The sequence below is a fragment of the Hyperolius riggenbachi genome, chromosome 7, assembly GCF_040937935.1.
Source record: "Hyperolius riggenbachi isolate aHypRig1 chromosome 7, aHypRig1.pri, whole genome shotgun sequence".
In the NCBI taxonomy this organism is placed as follows: Eukaryota; Metazoa; Chordata; class Amphibia; order Anura; family Hyperoliidae; genus Hyperolius; species Hyperolius riggenbachi.
Genome location: NC_090652.1, coordinates 225955318 through 225970353, shown reverse-complemented (window position 1 = coordinate 225970353; position 15036 = coordinate 225955318). Strand labels below are relative to the sequence as shown.

General features: G+C 45.0%; 1 protein-coding gene across 2 annotated transcripts in view; it reads left to right on the top strand.

Moving 5' to 3' along the window:
• Window positions 1–3067: 3067 nt before the first annotated feature.
• Window positions 3068–15036, top strand: part of IQCA1 (IQ motif containing with AAA domain 1) — a 249948-nt gene continuing 237979 nt past the window's right edge. Inside the window, exon 1 of one of the 2 annotated variants that reach the window (XM_068245328.1) lies at window positions 3068–3495. In XM_068245328.1, the coding sequence (XP_068101429.1) occupies window positions 3485–3495 (11 nt within the window). In that variant the 5' untranslated portion in view covers window positions 3068–3484. Of the gene's footprint in view, window positions 3496–4587; window positions 4953–15036 lie in introns of those variants that run through there. The other variant, XM_068245329.1, reaches the window with a different exon arrangement.

Below are 15036 nucleotides of genomic sequence, written 5' to 3'. Positions count from 1 at the left end.
CTTCTCACCCCTACCGCCGCTTGCTGGGACCCTATGGAAGATCCAGGTTGCCTTCCTCTTCATGCAGAAAAGCAACAGTGCTGCTCCCATGACCGTGGCCGCGCCTGTGCAGTGCGGCTCCGGCTTACGTCCGTACTCACGCAAACACAGTATGTCCATGGTCCTGCATGTAGAGCAGTGAAGCCTGGATCAGAAGTCTACTTTATCCTCTTAAGGATTACAGGCGTTACCCCCCCCCCCAGTGACCAGTAGGGGCATAGCAATACAGGGTGCATAGGTTGCGACCACATCGGGGCCCCGTAGGGCCCTCCCTGAACTTCAGTATTAGCTCTCTATTGGTCCTGTGCTCATAATAATCACTTCTATAGATACTTTAAATAGTAGCAATCATTAACAAACTGTTCCCCATCCCCTTCTGGCACCTCTGACACTGTGGTTGCCATTGGCAGGTTTTGGTGCACCGTATCAATTGTTATGTATAGAGTGCTTGGGGGGCCCCATTGAGAAACTTGCATCGGGGCCCACAGCTCCTAAGTTACGCCACTGGTGACCAGGCTATTTTTTTCAAATTAGGGCTCTGCAGCTTCAATGACTTGCTGCAGAGCCATACAATGGTGCACACAAATGAATGTCTCCCCCCCCCGCCCCTTTTCTGCCCACCAACAGAGCTTTCTATTGGTGGGGTCTGATCGCTGCTGGAGGCTTTTGTTTTTTTTTTTTTAAATAAATGTATTTCTCTTTTTTCTTTAAATAAAATTGACTATTTTTTTCCCTTCCACCCCCCGCCAGCCAATCACCGCGATTGGGGTTTGTGCCTCCCCAGTGGACAGCCGAGTGATACGGCTGTCCCCAGTACACCGCTGCCGTAGGTTGCAGCAATGTACAGTGTAAATAGACGGTGGTTTCGCCGTCTAATAGTTTACTAGCGGCGATCGCTGCTGGGAGATTGATGACGGAGAGGAGCTCAAGCGGGGATGCGTGCACGATCCCCAGCAAAACACACCCCCAGGACTTGACACCAAGTTATGCGGTCCTGGGGAGCCGCTGCGTTCACGCCAATCAGCGTGCGTGACGCGTTCGTAAGGTAGTTACAGCAGTCCTGAAGTGTCACAAATCATAAAAGTTAGATACTTACCTCAGTGGAAAGCCTCTGAGGCTTGCCGGATACTTCTCCAACCTACCAATCCAGCGCTAGGTTCCACTTTATCTTCTGACAGCGTGGCTATAAACACGCTTACTTGTGCATGTCCAATGCGGATGCACTTGTTCAATTCTGCTCATCAAAAACGACAACGACCTACTCCTAACCACCCCACACATCTCAAACTCCCATGCATAACTACAGGACTTCACTGGAGCTTCCCCATCCTGTCGAACTCCCTCTACCACTACCCATCAAGCTTGCCCCTTCTTTCAACACCTTCAATCAATCCCTTAGAACTCACCTCTTCAAGTAGGCCTACCCCATTCTGCCAATGCCGTAACTCTCACTGCTGAGAACCTCTCGATGCAGCCCCCCAGTTATTGTGTCACCACCCCTCCCTTTAGATTGTAAGCCTTTGTCAGGGCCCATCCTCCTTTAGTGTCATACTTGATCGTGCACTCTACCCACAGAATAACGTGAACTTGTATTAATGGGACTACTATTCCAGTGTATGATCTGGACATCTGGCATTGAGTACCTTATTACTCATTACCTGTAATGTGTTTTCTGTCACCAACATTATCATTGACAGCCTCTTTGGAAGAGATTCATCTAGTGTGTGTACAAAGCTTTAGACTGGGTAGTGTAGGTTAAGCTAGGTAGCCCTACTCTTCATAGTTTAGCAGGGGCACAGAAGGAGACAAATTAAAACCAAAGGCAAGGTATCAGTTTTGGCTCTCTATGATAATATTTTAATTAAGCTAAGGTGGGAGAAGAATGAAAGATGGTGGAAAACGTGCCCCTTGACACTAACTAGGCCCCAGGTACCTGCTTAGGTTGCCTTGTGAATGATCCTGCTCAGAGCAGGGGAAGCAAATAAATATAAACAATGCTCAAATTACAGATGCAGCAAGTGAAAGAAGGGTCACTAAATATTACTACAGCGCTGATATTTAGAAGGAAAATGTCCCTCTTTACAGACTCTTTAGGCTAGGTTCATACTCTATGTGCAAGATTTTGCCACGAATTGCAATTGTGGTTCCAGTTCAAGAGGACAAGAATCATATCCCAATCGTCCCGAAATGCTGCATTCAGCGTATTTGTGATTTATGCAAATTGCAAACACTGCAGCAACAATTATTCCATAAAGATAAATTCGTACAGCATAAAGTGCTGAAAAGCAGTGTGAACCAGCTCTGACAAGCTGCTCAGTCAGTGTCCCTTGGAACAGTGGCAGATGCAGTCTGATAATTTATTACAGCCAAGTGAACAGTTTACACTATAGACTGCCCTAGAGTGCAATCATGTCACCTGGCTGCTATAAATTAGCAGACTGCTGGAGCTGATGGACACTACTGTGCAGGCTACTGTGATGGAGGGGCTGATGAGCTCTGAGTCTGAGCCATTCTCCAGAATGTACCATTCTCCAGCAGACCAGCAGAAGTAGGGGAGTGTGAGGGCACGCATGTGCATGTACTACTATTGTACTGTACATGCAAGCCTGTTTTGTATCATAGTCGGATCTCCTGGTCACGCTGCCAAGCTGGTCACCTCCCACAGGCTTCCAATTGGTTCGATTTCGAAGAGAAGCAACCTATAGAAGCAGAATGGGTAATCACCAAACAGCAGAGGCGGGACAAGGTCCTCCAGCACCCAAGGCTGAGACACCAGAGTGCGCCCCTCCATCTCTCCGCCCCAGCCGTCACACACTGATTGCTACTAGACTAAGAGGTGCCCCAGGGCCCACAACCTCCCCAACACCTTAATATCTAGTTATCTGGCTTGCAGTCACTGTCATGTATCCCCTTTTCTTATTTCTTTCTGCTTCAAACACAATTAGGAATGACAGCTGAATGAATTGTGCGCCCCCTCCTACACTGCGCCCTGAGGCTGGAGCCTCTCCAGCCTATGCCTCGGCCCGGCCCTGCCAAACAGCGACACGAAGCAGCAGCATGTGTGTGCCTCTGTCGCCTAGCAACCCTGTGTCACTGCTCTGCAGCCTGGATTCCATTACTAACCTCTAGTAATCGTCAGTTGCAGTTTGCCTGAAATTAATTGCACACATTCTGGAATATTCAAGCTCTGACTGGGTGGGCACATGGAGGCAGCCCTGTGCTGTAGTGATGTATAGCTCTGTGTACCTGGCAGGGGCTGACGGCTGTTTATCTCCCTGGCAACCAAACACACACACCAGAAGCACAGACCTGCCCCGGCTGTAGTGTATACAGTGCTGGGATCCATGTAATCCTACCAGGGAATTGGGGAGCGCCTCACACCCCGTTATATTGCTATTAATAGCACAGACTACCAGACCCGGAAAGCGCTTTTATAGGACAAGTCATGTCTCACACGTAAGTACAACCATCACCTCTTCCCGTTTTTATTTATCTCTCAGCATACTCGTTGTGAAACCCCCCAGATTCGTGTAAAATCTATTTATGTGCGACAGGCAGACCTCCCCCAAAGAAACGTCGCACATTACTGCAGCACATAAGAACCATCACTAGCTGCTCTGCGCGAGGCGAGCGCCGGGGACACACGTGCTCCTCGTATGCATTGCTGCTACTAGCAACAAGCTATCTGCGCATGCGTAGCGCACTATACATGCTGTGGTAGCGCACCGCTAGCAGCAGCATGTATAGTGCGCTACGCATGCGCAGATAGCTTGTTGCACAGCTGCAGCGCACTCTCGCACCGTAAACTACTGCGAGAGTGCGCTGAAGCTGTGCAGGCCCCTGGCCCTCACACTTCATTATTCCACATCACACCCCCATGCACACTGCCTGTAGCCTTGTTATCTAGTTATAGCATCAGTTATTATCGCACCTTATCTGCTCTGACAGCAGCAGTCACTATCTCCTGCATATCTGGTTCTACTTTCTACTGTTCTGTACTCACAAATTAACCCTTTCATGCACATCTCTCTCAGTGCAGATAGCTGGCCAATAGGGTTGCTAAATGTATCATTATGCAAGGGCACCAACATGTTCTGCCTTCCTCAAGCGTAATTTAAAAAATTCTGGAATGCACACTGAGAATTCACACCTAAAATTGAAAACGCAAGTGTTTTGCGTTTTTGTGCGTTTTCCCCCCTCAGCACGCCACTGCGCTCTGCATTCCTGGTAAAAGCGCTTTTCTAATCGCTTTTCCAGAGCGGTTTTGTAATTCACTCCCAGAAGCAAGTCAGGAAGTGAAATCTTTGACCCAGAAAAGAATAAATTCAATGTATTTATTCTAAAAACCGTGAACGCAATCGCTGCACAAAGCAATTTTTGTGAGCGATTGCGTTTTTCCCTATACCTTCCATTGAGACAAAATCACCTAAAAAAAGGCACAGGCACTGCTTTGCTGAACGCCTAGCGCACGAACCGCGCTAATATGAACCTTCTCATAAAGACTCATTGCACAAGCGTTTTGTGGGCGATTTAAAAAAAATTGCCTGCACTTGAAAAATGCCCAAAACGACCCTAGTGTGAACAAGCCCTAAACCTAAACCGAGAATGACTGAGCCTGTGGTAACGGGACAGACCTGTCCTGTAGCAATGTACAGCTCTGTGTACCTGGCAGGAGCTGATGGCTGTGCCTCTCCCTAGCAACCAAACAAACACACACCAGAAGCACAGACCTGTCACTGGCTCTTATGCCCTGGCTGTATCTTGTACAGTGCAGAAATCCATATAATCTTACCAGGGAACTGGGGAGCGCCTCACACCCCATTATATTTTATTGCTTTTAATAGCACAGACTACCAAAATTTTTTTTGTAAGACCTGGAAAAGCGCTCTTATTGGAGCAGTCATGTCTCACACGTAAGTACAACCATCACCTCTTCCCGTTTTTCTTTTTCTATCAGTAGACTCTTCGGAAATCCCTCTGATTCATGTTAAATACATTTCTGTCACGTCTGGCCTTGCATCATCTTTTCCTGCAGCAAGAGTAACGTGAAAAGGATTTTTTAGAGAACTGATTTATGTAGTGTTTCAGAGAAAACCCAGTATTGTTTAGCAAGAGGCATAGAACCTGCTATGTTTAAGGATTAGTTTGCACTGATGGTTTTAAGGATGGTAGACTGCAGACAGACTTTTTACCGCCTACCTATCTCCACAGTGTTGCAAGTTTCTGTGGCTGTTAGTAATAATGTGTCTTTAAAGGACCACTGTCGTGAAAATATTAACATTTTAAATATATGTAAACACATACAAATAAGAAATTTGTTTCTTCCAGAGTAAAATGAGCCATATAAATCACTTTTCTCCTACGTTCCTGTCACTTACAATAAGTAGTCGAAATCTGACATTACCAACAGGTTTTGGGTTAGTCCATCTCTTCATAGAGGATTCTCAGCATGACCTTTATTCTTTATAAAGACACTCCCTGAAAAAAGATTTATGCAAAGATCCTGGCCAGCCTCCCTGCTACCGTACACTTTTTTTGGCAGTTGGATGGAGCAACTGCCATTTACTAACTGCTTTTGAAAATAAAGAAATCCCTGAGAATCCCCCATGAGGAGATGGGCTAGTCCAAAACCTGTCAGTTCTGTCATATTTCTACTATCAACTGTAAGTGACAGCAACATAGGAGAAAAGTAATTTATGGCTCATTTTACTCTGGAAGAAACATACTTCTTATCTGTATATATTTACATATATTTTAAATGTTAAGGTTTTGGTGACAGTGGTCCTTTAAGAGCCCTATACCACAGTTGTCCATAGCTGCAGTAACCACTGTCAGGCTCCATATTCATATCATTTCTTTTTACTACCTTCAAACAATGACTGGGGATGTTCAATAAGATGCAAATAATTTTGAGTTGATGCAATTTATATGATAATTGTATGCATATTTATGCATAGATTTGTGTACAATTAGCGTAAACATTTGTATCAACTCGGAATTGTTTGCATTTCATTGACCATCCCTGTTGGAGAGGTGTACAGGTGGACACTTTACATTGACATTGCTCTGATGCCTTGTTCACATTGCGTTCCATTCGCGTGTCCGTCCACGTTGTTTTTTTTTTAGGCGTCTTTTTTTTCAAATTCCCTGTGCTTGGGTGGGCGATTCGTTTTTGTGCTTAGCGGTTTTCTAAGCGTTTTTTTCCGAGCGGTTTTGTAATTCACTCCCTGACGCAAGTCAGGAAGTGAACTCTTTGACCCATAAAAGAATAAATACAATGTATTTATTCTTAACGTGAGTGCAATCGCCTTAATGCGCGTTTTTGTATGCGTTCGCCAATTTTCCTATACCTTCCATTGAGGCGGAATCGCCCCAAAAATGGAACACGCACCGCTTTCCTAGCCGCACTGCGCACCACCCGCGCTGATATGAACCTTCTCATAGACATTCATTGGCCACGCGGTCAGGGGGGCGTTTTTAAAAACCGCAGGAAGCCGAAAAAAAACCCGAAAAGGCCTGCAGTGTGAGCAAGCCCTGAGAGTGGCTAAAGATAAGTTCACATCCTGCGTATTGAATAGTAATGTCATTTCTAATTGCAAAGTAACATTCTGCAATGAACGGGCAATCGGCATGGATTCCATTGTAATAATGTGAGCCAAGCGGTGCACTATGAATGAAAACTATACACGTAATCGCCACATTACAAATGAATGGAGGTGAGGTGCTGAGAGAAGACTCTACTTTTTAAATCTGTTGTGATGTCCTGTATGTGCATCACAATGGATTCAGTGTTACAGATTGCCCAGTAAGCTCATGGTGAACCAGAACTCTAGTGCTACCTACACACATGCGACTACGATCAATCGTTGTTAACGACGAACGATCTTTGAATTGACGAAAGAACGACCGGAGTAAAGTTAGTTCTAAAAAGTGTGTAACGATCACATCGTTAGAACGAACGTTAGACCACGTAAAAGCACTCAATGCGCCTGCGCATAAAATTGTAAAGTTCCCTGGAGAAAAAGTGAAATGCGCATGTCCAGCCTGGTACAAACGATCGTTTCCAACGATGTACTACTTTTGCAAACGATCGTCGTTGGTTAAAATCCGCCGAGACAGAACTTTCTTTTGTAGCGGTTTGGCTCGTTCGTCGTTTGACTTAATAGTCGGTGGTTCGTTTTTTGTAATGATCGTCGTTGGTAAAGATCGGGGAACGATCGTTACAAACGACTATAGTCGCATGTGTGTACGCACCTCTAGACACAGAACATTTATATTGCGCTTTTCTCCTGGTGGACTCAAAGTGTGAGAGCTGCAGCCACTAGGATGGTCTATAGGTAGTAGCACTGTTAAGGTGCCCATACATTAGAACAAATATGGGCAGATTCAACCAAGAGGCGAATTTATCTCAAATCGAATCTGATTAGAGATAAAATTGTCTCTAATCGAATCTGCCCATACACTACAGGCCGATTCCCGTCCGATTTCAGCATGAAATCATCAGGGAATCGGCTGAGCCGCCGCGTCCGCCCACCGCTGCCCCCAAAATGTATAAATGTATGTAGTGTGTGTGCATTTATACATTACCTGTCCTGTAGCAGCTCGCCAGGTCCATCCATCCATCTCGCCGGGTAAGTCGCGCTATGTCTGACACGTGACGTCAGACATAGTGCCACAGGATGTCTGACGTCCCGGAAATGGATGGAAACCGCGTGGAGGTTGACACCAGACAGGTAATGTATAAATGTACTACACTACATACATTTATACATTGCAGCGGGAGTTTCGTCGTCTCTTCGCTCGTTCGCAATTCGGCCGCCGTACCACCGACCAACCAACCTCGGCCTGACATTTTCCAACATGCGCGATCGACTGTGCGGCCAATTTCTGTCCCGAAATTAGTTGCTTTGTCGGTTGGCATGCACTTGGCAACACCAATTTTTATCCAATTCGATTATAATAATCGAATTGGATGGTCGATTGGTTGGTTGGTCGCCTAGTGTATGGCCCCCTTTAGGGAGTCTAGCCCAAGGTCTACTGAATAGGTGCCGGCTTACTGAAAAGGAAAAGCCAAGTTTGAATCCTGGTCTCTTGTGTCAGAGGCAGAGCACTGTACATACACACAGTACACTGTCCTGCCACTAATAGGAGTGTGTAAGGGGTTGAAAAGGATAAAAAGCCCTCTTATTATAATGCTGTGCAGAACAGAAGTTTGGCCACAAGAAGAAGAGGGTCCTGCCTATTATATTTTGTCAAATAAAACGTATCCACAGGAAATAGACAAATACCATGTTTGTAGTTAGCACGCTCCCTTCTGTGTGTAGGCATACTGCTGCTGGCAAAGTGGCAGCAGCTAATGAGTGGTTGTTACTGCTGCTGGCATAGTGGCGACTGCTAATCAGGGGCTACTACTGCCACTGTTACAGTGACGGCTGCTAATCAGTGACTGCTACTGGCACCGTGGCAACAGATAATCAGCAGGTGCAGCTGTCACAGTGGCAGCAGATAATCAGGCGCTGCTACTGCTCTGGTACAGTGATGGCTGCTAATCAGTGACTGCTACTGGCACAGTGGCAGCAGATAATCAGCGGCTGCAGTTGCCACAATGGTGGCTGCTAATCAGCGGCTGCAGCTAGCATAATGGTGGCTGCCATTCAGTGGCTGCAGCTGGCACAATGGTGGCTGCTAATCAGCGGCTGCAGCTGGCACAATGGTGGCTGCTAATCAGCGGCGGCAGCTGGCACAATGGTGGCTGTTAATCAGCGGCGGCAGCTGGCACAACAGTGGCTGCTAATCAGCGGCTGCAGCTGGCACAATTGTGGCTGCTGCTGGTACAATGGTCGCTGCTAATCGGAGGCTGCTGCTGGCACAGTGGCAGTTACATTATGTTCCCCCTTCACCTACCATGTACATGTCAAGTTCTGCACCAAAGGCTTCCCAGATCCTCTTCAAGCCCACTGCTGCTGCCCAGGACCCTCTTCTTCTTCTGGCTGTGCCCCTGACTGTATGCAAGTGCATGAAACTGCTGGTGCACAGCCTTTTCCTTTGTCACTGTTACTCATTGTTACTCATTGTTCCTCTGCCTCCTCCATTGCAACAGCACATGACGCTAGCCTGGCGGCTGGCAACGAGTTTGTACAACTTGGGGCCAGAACTGCAGCCTGATGAATCCAGTCCTGATCCCTGCGGGCAACAGTAATCATGTGTACGCTCCTTAATATATTTAATATGTGAACTTTAGCATCAGATAGCACATATGTGATGAAATAATAGAAAAAAGATATAGACTCTCCTTCATCAGGGTAAAGATATTTGGCTATTCAAAAAACAACCAAATCAACCTTATTGAAAGTAACATCAAATAAAGAAACTCTTGACTGATGTTAAACACTTACAGAATTAAAAACATATCAGCAAGCTTCAGACGTATGTCTTCAGGGCCATTTGCATGAAGGCACATTCATCTGTATAAGTGTTGGATCTGTCTTATTGACAAAAAGTTTTGGCAGCAGATGGAGACATTTATTTGTAACAAGTTACAAATAACTTGTAAGCTGACTCCGTGGAATGCTTTACTGAGCCTCCCTGTTGGGCTTTACTAAATCCATTAAGAAATTAATACATTTTATTCTGCTTGCATCCAAATGGTCTATCAAGAAGTCTTGGAAATCCCCTAATTTGTGTGTATCTCAAAGGGCTGTAAAATACATCAAATACTGTATGTACTAATAGGAGGCTACTAGCTACGCCCAATGGTATGCTTATTCAAGCAATCAGATTTTGGACCTTTTGGATGAATAATAACATGCTGTTACGGCAGTACTCTTTCTAGCATGAAAAGTATATTATTTTAGTTACAAGGAAATGCTATTATTATTATTTATTTATCTCCTTTACGGCGCTGCTGCGCAGCAGCGCTCCGCATGTTTACATTTAGCCTGCGAGCCGCGATCGGAGGCTCGCAGGCTGTTCACAGAGACACCCTTCGTGAACTGACACGGAACGGCCGATCGAATGGAAACACCACTTCGATCTGCCAACGCGTATCGGCGTGAGGCGGTCGTTAAGTGGTTTTTAAAGAGGAACCATAATGACATATGCAGTAAATTATTCATTATTATTCATAAATTATATATTGCTGTATGTTGATATGTAGCCCTGCCCTTTCACTGAGGCTTAGCACCGTCCCCCGAAAACAGAGATCTCATCTACTGGAATTTGACTGCACCTGATAAATTTAAGAAAGTAAATCAGGCAGAGGGAAGATTTTACAATTGGCCAACACGCTTCTAGCAGGGTAATCACGGAGTCGAGCATGCGCACGCGCGTTCCCTGCTAAACTGCAGCTCCAGGACTTGACACCAATCAGCGTTAGGTGGTCCTGGGGCTACCGTCACGGTCACGCCCGTAGGCGTGACACGGTCATTAAGTAGTTAAAGGACACCTGAAGTGAAAGGTTTATGGAGGCTGCCATATATATTTCCTTTTAAGTAATACAGTGGCCTTGCAAATCTTGTCAAATCTAACATAATTAGCTACATGCTTCTTTCTGATGTGATTGAGACACTTGTGCAGCCAAATGGGGGGCACAGGAGCGATCCGCTGTGATAGGCTGACGGGGGGAGGGAGAGAAGGTGGGAGGGAAAATAAATAAGAAAATAAGCAAATTTCTAGAAAAAAAAAATTATAAAAAAAGCATAAACATTGTGGGAGCGATCAGACCCCACCAACAGTGAGCTTTAGAAAATAAATGGCCTGGTCACTAGGGGGGTTTAACACTGCGGTCCTCAAGTGGTTAAACCTGTTATACATGAATCATTGATGTTTGATATCCTATTCAATTCTTTTATCAAACTGATTGAAAATCAATTATTTCCTTTTGAATTCAAATCACCAAATGTTAATGTGGAATATGGAAAGAATCTTGATTTGGTCAACTAAAAAAAAATTTCCATCGATTATACAAATATTTGTATAGTTTTTAAAGCTCTTCGTTAGATTCCTGTTTCATTGAATTTAGGAGCATGCACACAAATCTGCTACTTTCAGTGTGTATTTCTCCTGCAGAATCAACCACCGATTCATTGCCATGTATGCCATTGCTGTCCCTCCATTCATTTTAATTCATTGTTGATATTTTGTCTACAAGTTGAATGTATTGAAAGGTGAGCAAATGTAAATTGATTTTTTTGCCCTGCTAGGCCTCGTTCACTTTAGCAAACTTGTGTTTAGAGCATACCGCAATCACACGCCATCTGCATTGCGCTGCTAACCTCATTCACTACAGTTAAAAACAAGGAACACCAAGAGTCCCAATAGTGTAATATGTACTGGTAAATGGTTAATAGATAAATATTAAGAGTAAATATTAATACTCACAAACCTAGGTTACCATTAGGCAACCACTGTAAAAGCAGGTGGGGAGATTTTCCTGACCCCACTCAGGAATAAGAAGTCGCTCTCTGTAGATGAGAAAAAGGGGGTTCAACCTTCCACCCAGGGTGGACTCAATATTATGCAGGAGAACAGAGGCGCCAAAAGGATAAAAGGAAGCTAAATGAGCTTAAAAAAACAAATTCTTGGTAAATAGAGGAGGTAGTGGTGGACTTACCTCCTCCAAGTAGACACACAACGACTGTAGTAAAGACAGTCAATATATTTTATGTATGAACTCCAAATATGCAACGCGTTTCGCAGGTTTGATCCCCTTCATCAGGCAATAACAACGGAGCAATAGCATATGTGGTCTGTAGAAGAGCTAGGCACCTCTGTGAATGGGTCAGTGCTGCAGTTTGCAATAAATGCATGCAGTAGTACGATATAGCAACTTACTGCTGTGCAGCGCATTAAGTGAGAAGTCAGACATTTGCATTTTATACACTTCTAAGGTTCTTGTGTGTCAAACAAGAAAGTTAATGGTGACAATAAATACCCACTGGGCCCCCTATGCTTCAGGGCCCCATAGCAGATGCTTTGGCTGCTATGGCTATTGCTATGCCCTCGCCTGGCAACATGCTAACACTTCCTGGAGACATTCAAAACACCTGACCTTGCTAAAAGAGCCAAATAATCGATATTTCACTCTGTGTGCTCACAGTTTGTATGAAAAGGAAGACATCAGCTGAACAGGTTGGTTACATTCATGTCAAGAAATAAAACAGCATATAATTTATCCCTTTCTATCTTCTGGTTGAGTGCAAACGGCGAGTGTATTCACTTGCAGAGCGCAGATTTGCCAGTCTAGTGTGCGTTACAGGTGTGATTTATAGAGTCACACTGAGAAAGTCTCAGTTCTTTCACCATCTGATTCACTTTATCAGACCATCTAAAAACATTATGTTCCAGAATGCAGAAGCGTCCAGTAGACTCTCTGGGCATTTGAGGATCTAATGTGCTGCAGCCAGGCTCCTCAATGGGGCTTTTAATAAGTTCATTGCCCTTCACGCTGGTTATATCTCTGTAAGACTCGCCTCTTCTCCCATCTTTCACAGGAATGAGGAGATTTGAACACGGGACGCATGCTGCACCCATTAATTCAGTAAGGACCGAGAGAGATTTGCCAGAGTTATTTTTAAAGGTGAAATGTGTGTAGCGATCAGGAGCGTTCTGCCTCATTATATCGCAGCCATTTCTCGATACGCCAGATTTGTTTAATAGGCGAGAATCAGTAGATTAAGCATTTATGACTAATATTCCCTGGATATAAGCCTTGTATTATGTCTAACCTGGATAAATTATGGATCGTTAGGGCACTCACTGTTAAACAGCTCCTTTCTGTGGGTGATAACAGGCAGCGATGCAGAGGTGCTGATTATTCCTTTATTGCTGGAGGGGCCAGAGATGAATACATAAGGCATACTGTATGTACACTCATTGTGCTCATGCACACATTCATTTGATTGTGGCTCATTTTAGGGCTTTAAACGTTGAGTACGATAAATGGTAATAGACGTCTGTGATAGTATTCTTCTAATTGTACAGTGTTTGGTAATTACTGCAATGCTACTATTAGTCTTGAAGTCTTTTACTCTGACCTTTTCAAGCCAAGTTAACCTTTTCATTGCAGCTGTAGCATGGTTAAGTAGGATGGAACATGATTGCGCTGTGCAATATAGCAGACAGTATTTAGCTTGGAGATACTATATGTTCAAAGAGAGCATTTATATAATGGTAAAGCATGGATGCTACAGATCTATTCATTTATCTTACAGAGAAATTCTGATTACTCAAATAAGACAGCTCAGCTCTGCGGCCCTAAACTCAGAACTTCCTCTCTGCTCTAAAATATAAGCAACAGCATAATCACCTTTACAGAAAAACATGTATTTGTTGCAGCCCACATAACTCCTGCAATAAATCTGCAGTGTGTCTGCTTTCTGCTTTCATATATTTCAGTATTATTGGGAGTAAGTCATGGAAACAGACAAAGTGTTTAAATCCTGTTTTTATAAATTAGCGGAGGCTGCCGAGACTGCCGAATTTATGTGCTGATGCAGCTGAGAGTTCAAATTACAATTGTGATTACTTGCACCTGAGGGGGAATTAGACAGGCTCTTCACTCTAAACACAAACAGGGTGGAATAATCTGTGTTTTCCTCGTGTCCTGTGCATGAGTTCAGGTCCACTTTAAAGGTAATCACCAATGTCTTCTTCACAAGTTTCCTTAAAGAGAATCTGTAATAAAAAAAAACCTCTGGAGGATACTTACCTCGGGAGGGAGAAGCCTCCAAGGCTTCCCCCGTCCTCCTGTGTCTCGACAATACAGCGCTGCAGCTCCCCGAACCGCAGCAAGGTAAATATTTAGCTACTGTGATCCTGCTCAGGTGCACCAGCGGCTCTTTGTTTGGGTTAAGGCGGAAATAGCCAAACTGTAATGTACGGGGCAGCTGCGGCGAACAACACCGCCGCCGCAGCTGCCTCCATGCGGCGATCCGTTCCTCTAGCGTCCAGGACGCCGAGGACAGAGCCGTCGTTTTTGCCGGGGGTCGCCTTAGCGCGCAGGCGCGCGCACAGACGGGACCCTTATGCGGGGAGGAAGCCCGTCAGCTGACTTGCTGGTCAGCTGACGTGAGAGGAGACCCACGGCGCCCAGGATTGGCTGATGAGAGGGGGGCGTGCCAGTGAGGTCTCCTCTGCTTCATAAGCCTCCGGGCTTCATTGTGACTTTGTCTGTTGTCGTGAATACTAGCGTGTTAGCGCTCAGACCTTAGGCTAGTTCCCTGGTGTTGATGCTAAGGATTTCACACCAAGATTAGGATATTGCTACCTTGAGATTGTTATGTGTTTAGACTAGTTCCCGGGTGTTGATGCTAAGGATTTCACTATCCCCACAGTAGAACAATAGCAGATCCGGCACAGGTTGCAGTAAACCAGTATTCTTTTATTCCAGCAGGTACATACAAAACAGTGGAAGTAAAGAGGTGGTCGGCCTGACAGCCGTTTCACGGGTTCCCCCGCTTCTTCAGAGGCACAAAAGATAGGGTACCCAGGCAATAACCCCCCATTATATATGCTGCTGCATAAAGTTTACCTTCCCGATCGCCTCTATAGCGCCATTGGAAACGCCCGCTTTACTTCCACTGTTTTGTATGTACCTGCTGGAATAAAAGAATACTGGTTTACTGCAACCTGTGCCGGATCTGCTATTGTTCTACTGTGGGGATATTGAGCTTCTATGAAGTGTGAGCACGGTTGAAAGGTTATCGGATTCCAGCTGCTGCTTCCAGTCGCTTGAGTGCCAGTCTCATCTCTTTTGCTTCTCCTTATTTGTTGCTAAGGATTTCACACCCAGACTAGGTTATTGCTTACTGTATTGATTTCCTGTGTATGACTATTAGCTATTACCTCTGACCCTGATCCTGCCTTCTGATTCTGTACTTTCGCCTATCTGCCTACCTGTTGCTGAACCTCTGCCTGATTACCGATTACTCTCTTGTCTCACGATTCTGTACCGATACGTACCTACCTGTTGCTGAACCTCTGCCTGATTACCGATTA